This window comes from Nilaparvata lugens, chromosome 2 (assembly GCF_014356525.2).
Source record: "Nilaparvata lugens isolate BPH chromosome 2, ASM1435652v1, whole genome shotgun sequence".
NCBI classification, from domain to species: domain Eukaryota; kingdom Metazoa; phylum Arthropoda; class Insecta; order Hemiptera; family Delphacidae; genus Nilaparvata; species Nilaparvata lugens.
This window is the reverse complement of record NC_052505.1, coordinates 65,585,328-65,596,289: the sequence shown is the minus strand read 5'-3', so window position 1 is coordinate 65,596,289 and position 10,962 is coordinate 65,585,328. Positions and strand designations below refer to the sequence as shown.

Sequence of the window (10,962 nt, the reverse complement as noted above, 5' to 3'; positions counted from 1 at the left end):
CCTAATATTCGCTTTTCTCATCTCTATAGCTTCTGAAATGCTCAATTAATACCAACCTCCAATTGGTAGAAATGTTGAAAGATGGCTTTTTGACAATTTTTATTCTAGACTAGCTGGAAACCCTTGCTCCGCACGGGTCTATCTTAAAACTTGACGTAATGAAATCTTGAAGAATTAAAAATAGGCCTATAACCATCCTCGGTTAATTAAGAATCTATATGTAAAATTTAATCAAATGGAAATTAAAGAGAGATTGAAAGCTGGAAATAGGGCATACTTCAGCCTACAGAAAATTCTTAGATAAAGGCTGTTGAGCGGGAGCAGTAAAATTAAAATTTATAGGACAGTGCTGCGACCAGTGAAACAGTATGCTTGTGAAACATGGGTGTTGTCAAGATGCTGTTGAATCGATGGGGAGAGGAAAATCCTTAGAAGAATTTATGGGCCAGTGCTAGAGGCTGATAGGTGGCGACTCAGAAAGAATGATGAGTTCAACAATCTGTATGGGCAACCGAGCATTGTTACTGAAATTAGAAGAGCAAGAATTCGTTGGCTGGGCCATGTGGAACGTATGCCGGAAACCCGTACAGCACGTATGTCTCTGTATCAGCAACCAGGGGGACAAAGAAAGCGAGGCCGACCACGCAAGAGATGGTTGGACGACGTGGAGGCAGACCTTCAATCCTTGGGCGTGAGAAGGTGGAGACAGCGAGCACAGGACAGAGATTCATGGAAAACGCTTGTGGAGGAGGCCAAGGCTCTTCAAGGGCCGTATTCAATGAGTAGTAGTAGTAGTATATGCAAAATTTCAAGCTAATCAGTCCAGTAGTTCAGACGTGATGATGCGTCAAACATAATTTTCCTATCCCGTACGTGTATAAGCGAGTTCTTTCCTTTATTATAGTATAGATTAGGTTCTGCAATACTATTTGTATTTTCTTAAATTTGAATTTTAATCGTATGTAGTCTTAATGCTATTAAAAAAACAAATAATATACAGGATTTGTCATCATTTCAGTTTCACAATTCGTTCAACTTTTATTAATAACAGTGCCAGTGTACAGCTACTGTTGTTTAACCTCAGAAGTGTAACCAGCAGGAGTAAATTTTACTCACACCGCCTGGAACTTGCAAATATTTTGTAGAAATATCTGGATACCCACTTCCAAGGCTATGGCTACCACAACACGTTTGTTCCACCATATACCAAATGAAAAGATTGATACCTTCAAGGAATCATGAGATACACGCTTTTCCAATTGTTAGGTTTGGCATATATATGGTGGAAAAATGTGTTTTCCGCTACCGAACTATACTCTCTTTTTTCGATAATGCTACAGCCGTGGAAAATTAACTTACAGTCTTCAAATAGATGTCATTTTGAAGCTTCGGAGATATTCTACAACAATGTCTGAATAACATTAGTGATTGTTTTCTGCAGATACGTTAACAGAGTGGAAAGTGAAATTTTGTCCCCGAAAAGCTCTTGAAGTTATATTACCCATAAAAAGAATACTTAAATTGGATGAATCCCTCAGATATTAAAGTTTGAGTATTCCTAAACATTGTGGTGGTGAAATGAATACAATATTTCTCACTATTACTGAATAGCAACCGATATGAAAAAGTCTGTCAACTAAGGCCGCCATCTTGAGTTTCTTAATGATGACTAATATTTTCGTTGTTTCCATAATAAATTCTGCTTGTTGTAATGAAGAGATGACTGTAGCCGCTCCAGATGAGGGTAGAGGAGAGAGCTGTAAATTATTCTAAGTGCGAGTCATGGTACTTGATTGATCAACATCAAGGATCAAACTTTTGCTTTCTATCTAAATTTCAAATTTTATTTAATAATTAACTGATCTACTGGAAATTTTAACAAGAAATAATCAAAAACATTTTATTGCACATCTAAACTCAAGATAACTATCTGTAAGATTTTACTAACTGTTCCTGGATATTAACTTTCACGAAGGTAGCGTGGACTTTACTATTTTTTTTCTCGGTCGATTCGGGGTTTAAAAACATGAGCTAGAAAATTCAATGGCATTCACCATCGTTCAAGGTAAGAGTATAAATCCATCACTATTGAAATTTTCACTACACTATTGTCGACTCACTGATATTAATCTTCAAGAAACATTCCCTTTAAATGATTAATAAACTACTTCATCATATTCTACTCATAAAAATAATACATTTTAATATTTGTTTGATCAATTACTTTGAACCAAATTTTGTAGGCCCGAGGCTACCTCTGAATTTAATGTGTTACCGGTCGCGGCTTTATTTGAGACTGGAGTTTTCACGCAAATTATGTTCCTCTTCCATCAACGAGACCCGACGGTCCACGCGGAGACAGAGCATAATTCCGAGGGAACAGGAAAATTCAAGTTTGAAATATTCCCAAATACCAATGAATTTTTCATCCCCAAAGGAAATACAGTTCCGTGACAATACGTCAACCTTCCATAAAATTTGAAGACTGTGTCTTCCCGGGCGCAAGTTAGCAAAATCTTAATGTGAGGAAATTATTTTCAACTAGAAAAATGAATTTCTCACGATAAAAATTCAACATGATAACTAGAGTCTCATCGATAAGGTCACCATCCAGGGTTGATGGAGTTTTTATCGCCTTCAGGTAATGCAATGTTTTGAATATAATTATTCAAAGATCAATAGAGCTCATTACAGAATGCAAATTTAGAGTTGTATACTCTACTACACTACTATCGTTTTAGTATTTATTCAAGAGCTATAAAACATCCCTCGAAAAACAAATGAAAGAAAATAATGTGGTTTGCACCAAACGAAATCAATATGTTATCACACCAACAAAGCTGATTCAAGACAGTTTAATCCGGAAACGAATAATGCAATGGTTAACGGTATCTTTTCTCAGTGGTATAACGCAGCATTGTGATTGAATAATAATTTTGCTGTAGACTTCAGTCATTTTCATGGTGTGCAGACAATACTCAGAAACTCAATCGGAATTCTCAGTGAAATTTATGACGCTTTCTGTACATAAAACTATATATTTTATTAATAAAAGAAACTTCCACAATAGCAGTCACAGACACTTATAAAATGTAATAAAACAGTGCATAAACTAAGTTCAGTTATGATATCGTAAAAACTGTCACTCTTTTTCACACTTTCAGATTTGAATTCACCATCTTTTTCCGCCGCCCCCTCCTCCAAAACTATGTCTTCCTCCACCTCCTCCTCCGCCCCCTCTCCCACCAAACCCACCTCCGCCTCTGCCTCCTCCACCACCGCCGAAACTATGCCTACCGCCTCCGCCGCCTCCTCTTCCGAATCCACCTCCTCCTCTTCCTCCGCCACCGCGTCCACCAAATCCACCTCCTCTCCCTCTGCCTCCTCCCCGTCCTCCGCCTCCGCGGCCTCCTCCCCTACCACCTCCGCCCCTCTTGGCACCTCCAGGCTGTGGTAGGAACCTACTCAGCGGTAACAGTTTGGCGGGGTCAATAAATAACTGAAACAAAACAAAAAAAAACATTAGTTTCGAGTAAAGTGCCCTGTGACTCTTTCAATGCATATTATTCCACATGGCATGTGTCGAATCATTCACATTGCAAAGGTAAATTCATTTGTATCTCAAGAAGAATCTTTGTACAAGGTGCAAGTATATTCAGAAGAATATGTTTGCGCATACATGTCATCATTAGTACTTAAAATACATGAGAATAGGCTAAATAACACCTGATACGAAAATTCCTCTTGAGACACAAGTGAACTTATCTTTTCCTCCTCCTACTGTCTAAAGAACCTACTTTACTCCCTGAAACATAATACTAAAGTGTCACTTTTTCGCTCTCGGTAGGAAAAAACAGAAAAACTCCCTAGAGCGTAAAAGTAACTCCATTGCATTGTAAAAGTAACATGGGAAGCATCTCTATTTTAAAAACTTACATTTGAGATAGGTTAGAAGGTCTAAGCTCAGATGAGGAAGCATATAGAGTAGTCATTAAACCAACTAAATTCAATACCTCAACCAGACATTTGATCAATATATGAAATATAATATGTTTCATGCTAAAATTATTACAAACTTCTATAAAAATGTATAAATATTTTTTTTTATATTCCATGTTATTCAAAATACCAACCAACGAATATTCCTTATTAACTAATCAAATTTGAAACGGGAACTTCATCATAGTGGTGTAGTCGAGTCGGCGGTCATTGTTGTTACAACTTTTGCCGACAAATAGCGCATGTCGGCGGTGAACAAGATGTTTAATTTTTAAGTTAATATGTTGTAACACATTTTACTGACCACGTAAGTTTTTAAAAATTAGTTTATTTGCAGTTTTTATAAAAATTTATGTGGAGGAATAATGTTGTGTACCGTACATCACGAGTGAAAAATGTTTTTCTCCCTCAGGAAAATTGTTGCCCTCGGCTTCGCCTCAGGCTTCAAACTTTTCCCTCAGGGAGAAAAAACAGTACTTTTCACTCTAGATATACAAATAACTATTGCAATGCGAATGATTCGACACATGCCATGCGAAAAATGTTCATAAAAATGTACAAGAACTTATATTTTATAATATTTGTATTTCATTCCACGAATGAAGGAGGAATTTCTAATACTAGTCAACTTGACATGAATCTCATACAGATCACTCATGTATACTTAAAATAATTCCAAGGGCCGTGTTTATAAACTATTCTTAAAAACCGTTCTTAGCCAATCAAAACTATTCTAGGAGCAGGTTTAATGATTCTAATTGCTTAATAAGCAAGACGAGCGAGCTTGTCCAAGAAATGAATCCTACTCAAATAACATCGCCCTATAAGTGCAGCACTTGAAAAGAGGTGGTTGAGTGATGAATAAGTATCTCAAATCTGCTCTGTTTAAATAAAGCACGTGATTCTACTGAAATCTTGTATCAAAACGCACCTTTCAAGCCATTTCAAGTGTGATCGTTCAGCAGAGCACATGCGCTACCCGAGATACGTGCGACGGTTACGTAGGAAAAGGAAAACGTAGCATTAGCTACGCGTATCATGTAGCTTCAGCGACGCGATGCTTCACTGGTTTGAAAAAACTACTCTTATTTCGCAAACCACCCTCTAACCGTTGACCAAAAAGTGATTGTCAAAAAACAAATATATAGCCTATTCCTGAAAAAGTAGAATTGAATAGAAAAAACAATGTTTCTAAAATCTCAACAACAAAGGAATTCATTTTTTTCACCCCCAAATTTCAACCCCTAATATGATTGACATTAACGTCGGCGACTTCTTACGAAGCGTCGCTCAAGCTACGCTGTGTGAAATTACCTTTAGAAGAGATGAAGAAGGGTGTCTTTGGTGTGATCACAATGAAAGCGTTTATGTGCAAGTGCAAGCTTGGTCATCAGATGAGAAACAAAAACTGGAAAGAGCGATAGGCACATTCACACTGAATAGGAACTCACACTTGCTGGTTGCGTTCAGTGTGAGCAGCTACATGCAAGCCACAACGTGTTACAATGACACTTTTAAAATTTTGTTTATCGGCTCATACATGATTCCACGTGCACTTGTACATAGCCTACATGCATTCAATGATATCACACCCCAACTTTTCACAAGTGACATGGGACCACATGTTAGGACAATCATATTAGTTTTTAGCAATTAGATTTTGATTGTTTTGGTACACGAATATTTATTTCAAGTATTAAAAAGATATAAGAGAGTAATCAAATGAGTTTTTCTTTGAGGCCACATCTAATGAAGTTCATTCATTATTTATAATTTGATTCATCAATTGCATTTTTTCAAAATAATAATAGTTTTCTTCAATATATAAACTCACCTTCTGTTTGGCCTTGAACGATTTAGCTTTGACATCATCTCCCAATTTGACCGAAACGTAGTAATCGCGAATGGTTCCGAATATTTCGTCGATTTTTCCGATCTGCTGCTTATCTTCCAGGTAGATGGGAGCATTGAAAAAAGGCACATCGTTCACTTCTGATTTCAAAACTAGGTCATCTTGACAGGAATGTGTGAAGTAGCCGAACGGTATCACCTGCAAGAATTGCAATACACTTTGTCAAACACAATCCATTAGTACAGAGGACTTTGATCATGAAAAAGCTTTGAATCGTCATTTAGCGGTATGGCGCTTGAGCCAGTAAAATAAAAATATCAAAGTGAGGCAATTTTTTCATACCATGGAGCATGGACCCAATTCAGAATAATAAATAGTATTAACCTATCTATTAGTTATTAATTGTATTATCAAGTTAATCAGCAGATTATTTTAATACAAAAACTATTGGTTTATATTATTTTTTAACAGACAATATTTATTTACTAGCATATCCTATACTATTAAACGAGCAACTTCTGTTTATATGTTTAGATGTTTGTATTTCACCGGATCTCGAAAACGGCTCCAACGATTCTCACGAAATTCAGAACATAGTAGGTTTAAAATATAAAGATTCGATTGCACTAGGACTCATCCCTGGGAAAACTCGCTGAAGGACATTAAAAGGATAAACCATGCTGAACCCATGCTGAAAAGTCCAATCAGAACTTATTGAATTTATACATTGGAATTTCTACTCACTGTGCCGTTTATTTGTTTGTGGGAATCCAGCTTTGCTGTATATTGTCTATGTATGTCAACTGTACCCTACAATAATATGTATACAGTAATAGACTACAAACGTTAATACAGCGCACCTAAGGTCGTCGCTTAGGAATAGGACCATTCGGTTGGAGCCCAATTACACGGTGAAGGATCTTTTACCAACTTTTATCAAAGATTTGATTACTTTGTAAGGGAAAATGATATATATTTAAATAAAGAAACATAATTGAAATAATTATTCTATCAATTAACATTGAATAAGTCAAAACAATATAATGAATAAAAATTGGATAACAAGAATAAATTTAAATTCACCTGTTCGGGAGGACCCTGATCCTGAAATCGGTTAAAACCCCCTCCGCCACCTCTTCCACCGCGACCCCCTCTGAATCCACCTGAAATTGAATTTAACACGAATAGAAACAATATTAATGTTAGCCCTCCTCTATGAAAAATAAATAAATATTAAAGCAAATTCTATTCTACGCTTTCAAATTATAAACATCTGGCAATCTAATAATATCTTGCGTGTAACTTGGCTGGCCAAAGCCTAGAGTCAGTTTTCCCCTAATCGTACCTGGTCAAGGCCAGGCCCAAAGGATATGCTCAGTTTCTATTAACCTTTATTTTACATATATAAGCTTCTTTGCAACAAGATGATCCAATAACCTGTGCATTGCGGTATTCGAACCAAATACCAAACTCGGCAATATCAAACTGAAGTTGCTCCAGATTACCAAGCTGGGCCGGCACGCAATCTCTATGGTTTAAAAATATTAATATGAATGGAGTAAATAGAATAGGTAGAAACCTCAATAAGTATTCCAGCAATACTTCAATATTGTGTAAAAACTGACATTTTCACATAATCTGAATACCAGATTATGTGATACTTTTCAAAATAATATTTAGATATTTGGAATACGGCTGAGGAAAGATTAACTTGCAATTTCTCCAGTAGCCCAACTAGTATTCAGTCTTGGATTACAAATCACTGCCTTGATACAATTAAAAATGAAATTCAAAGATTTCAAAAAATATATTAAAAAGTTTTTTAATTAAGAAATAATTCAGGGTTTTTGGCACTTACCTCCACCACGACCGCGAAATGACATCTGAAAAATAAAATGAAATATTAAAAACATATCGAACGTGATTGATAAACTTGTAGCAATTCAAATTTAAGTTAATAGTTACCTTACACTGAGGACACCAGGTTTTGAGTTTGGGCTGTCTCCCTAGAGCAGCATTGTTGTCTCACTAGCGTCCGGTTTGGTGTCTCAATTGAAAGACCAAAATCTGTTGTCCTGCCAGATGACTCTATATTAAGGCCCACTTTATAATAGCAGTGGAGAAAGATAGGAGCACAGCGTTGCCGATTATCTGCCTTCTATAACTGATACCAGTAGGCCTATATCTAATGTAATATTATCTATTTATTATTGTTTAAATAATCAAATATCGTTTTTTTGTAAAGAAAAATATCATTTAATGATTAAATAATAAGATATTAGTAATATATTAGATTACACATGACGTGTTATGAATGCAAGCAAACAATAAAATTTTATCTCTATTATCTATCAAAGTAATAGTATAATATATACATAATATGTTTACTTATTAAATATATATAGACTATTACTAAATAATACTATCATTTTACGTCTCTATTACCTAACCTATAAATTAAATAAACATTTTTTGGTAATAAAAACAATACATGTAAAAGATATATATGTTTGACAAATCTGTAAACATAGAAGAAACATCAATAATCTTACCTTATTTAAAATTTACAAAGCACCAGAAATAAATACTAAATTAACAAAACTTCAAATCAAGAGCACGTGTACCGTCATTTGCACTGTTGCTGTTTCCGTTTACAAAACTTCCCCTTCTACCACAACCACAGAATACAAGTCATACTGAAATGCATTCTAAATGGCAGTATGGCACCAAAACCTTGAGTGCAATTAAACCGCGCCATCTTTGTAGTAATTAAATCCACCGTCAATTTCAAAACACATTTATTCTGAAGCAGTAAATCAATGCTAATAATATGATAAATTTTCAATTACATGATTAGTATAGTATTATAATGATATTATTGATAGAATCCAATTGAACAAGCGTTAAAGAAGGTCTCATTTTTTACTTACTAGAGCCCAAAGTCGTTTTCTGACTATATGTTTGACAAGAACTTTAACCCTTAGCACTCTTCTGTCCCGCATTGCAGGACATGGTGTTTTCTGCTCTGGCTCTTATTATCCTGAGCTTAATCTACTCTCTCCAGTCTCCTGTCCTGCATTGCAGACCAACACTGCTCACTCAGTGTACTCTGCATTTGATAGGCACTGTATGCCATTGAACTTTGAATTAGATATCCAACCGGTTGTAGAATCAGAATCAGATTCTTTATATAAAAAGCCTATTCTCTGGAGAACGGCTTAATTACAATGATTTATTTTTTGATCATCATGTCAATAATGAAATGTATTTCAGCATTTTGTAAAATTTTTACATATATAAATTGCATTTGATAAAGAAAAAAATCTATACATTTGTGTCACTTATCATTTAAGTCTACAATTAATGTCTTGTAACATTTCCACCTAAAATTGAAAATAAGCTTCAAAATTGAGAAAATGTGATTATTCAATTGCAAACTGTTGATTCTATTAAATCATTCACTATAAAGAGATATCAGATCTCGCGTGTATCCAGAGTTATTGACCTGTCACCAGCTGGCTCAGATCTTTGAATAGTAGACTTGAGATGCACAAAAACACTAGCGTCAGGTGATAAATTTTCATACCGGCAAGGAAAGTTGTGTGAGTACGCCACACCAGATGTTTTCTTTCTACTGATTCACAAAATATTAATTCTAATAATAATTATGCCACAGTACAAATGACATCCAAACTTGGGTCAAGGAACTCAAAATGCTTTAATTCCATTACATACCATACAATTTCCCAGGAAGTTGCATTCAACCATATCTAAAAATGTAAACTGCTGCACAACAAACTAAGCACAAAGGAAGTCCATATTGAGATATAAAAGTAAATACTGATTGTTGGATAATTTTCATAAAAATATAGTGCATCAGATTAAGCTAAGGCTAAGCACACCTGAGGAGGCGCAGCTTGATGATGCAAAGTGTTAATCTTATGGAGATTGCCTTATCACACCGTTCCACGCCATGCCCAATTCAGTGTGTGTGAGTTCTTCCATTCAAACAAATAAGCAAGATGCACCTGGATGCAAAATGCTGCATCGCGCCTCCTCAGGTGTGCATCCAGCTAAAGTTTGTCATGAGATGCATTGGCGTTCTAGTCCACTAACTATTTGGCGGTATGAAGTTTGCTGGGCCAGCTAGTTATTATTGAGTTCTATATTAACTCGCTTCCATTATGGTAACATCTGTCTGCCTGTCTGTAACATACATGTAATTGTAATTAATACAACTTGTGATAGCAGTTGCTATGACAATGTTTTCTGTTCAGTGTTAAATGTGTTCACTAACACTTGATTATTCAATGTATAGGTACCATACTCATTCATTCCATTTTTGTATAATTTATTAGTACCTTTAAAAATTGAGATTATTGAAATGGTTGGAGATATTAATGTGTGGGTATTGCAATTGATTTATCTTTGAAATTCTGTATTGGAATCATGTATCACATGACTACCTACCCATTTGAAAAAATGAAGTTGGATTCGAAATGAAGTTGGATCCATCATATGGAAGATTGGAAGACCTCCAAATTTTGAAAATCCCACACAAGCTCCAAAATTGGGTTTGTGTGAGCGCGTAGTACAAGCGGCAGTTAATGAATATATAAATTATTGTATTTTCAGGCTAATAATTATTGAGGGCTAATAATTATTGAGACTGATAAATGTAAACAGTTTCTGGTTTTCTGTTTCTATTGTATTGTTTGTATCTTGTAACTTATTAGTTTTGTTATTATCTCTTTCAGTGAAAAAATAATATTATTCAAGTTCTATGTAATGACGATTCAATAATCCCTATTTATTATTGCTTTCTTATTTACTATGTAAGTTAGGATTGATATCTGCAACCTCCAAACTATATTTACACCAGCCGCCACTGGATAGGTCTGCTTTGTCACATGATAGGGAAGGAAAGCAACAATTGTCAATGTCAATCAAGTACCTATAGTGTGGTCCACGTTATAATAGCAGTAAAGAAAGATAGGAGAAAAACGTTGCCAAGTCTCTCAATTTTGCCACTGATTGTACACAGCTGTTACTAAATTCATCCTATTGAATTTGATCTGATAATAATTATCATTTCCTTGATAAAATAATCA

The 10,962-nt window shown here is 35.2% G+C and overlaps 1 protein-coding gene across 1 annotated transcript; it reads right to left on the bottom strand.

Annotated features, from left to right (window-relative positions):
- Nucleotides 1-3,018: 3,018 nt before the first annotated feature.
- On the bottom strand, nt 3,019-8,537 carry LOC111061970 (probable H/ACA ribonucleoprotein complex subunit 1). The gene is made up of 5 exons (XM_022349668.2): nt 8,404-8,537; nt 7,710-7,734; nt 6,935-7,014; nt 5,834-6,049; nt 3,019-3,499 (listed from the first exon to the last, which is right to left on the bottom strand). The coding sequence occupies exons 2-5, from the start codon at nt 7,732-7,734 to the stop codon at nt 3,173-3,175; spliced, it is 648 nt and encodes a 215-aa protein (XP_022205360.1). The 5' UTR covers nt 8,404-8,537; the 3' UTR covers nt 3,019-3,172.
- Nucleotides 8,538-10,962: the final 2,425 nt, after the last annotated feature.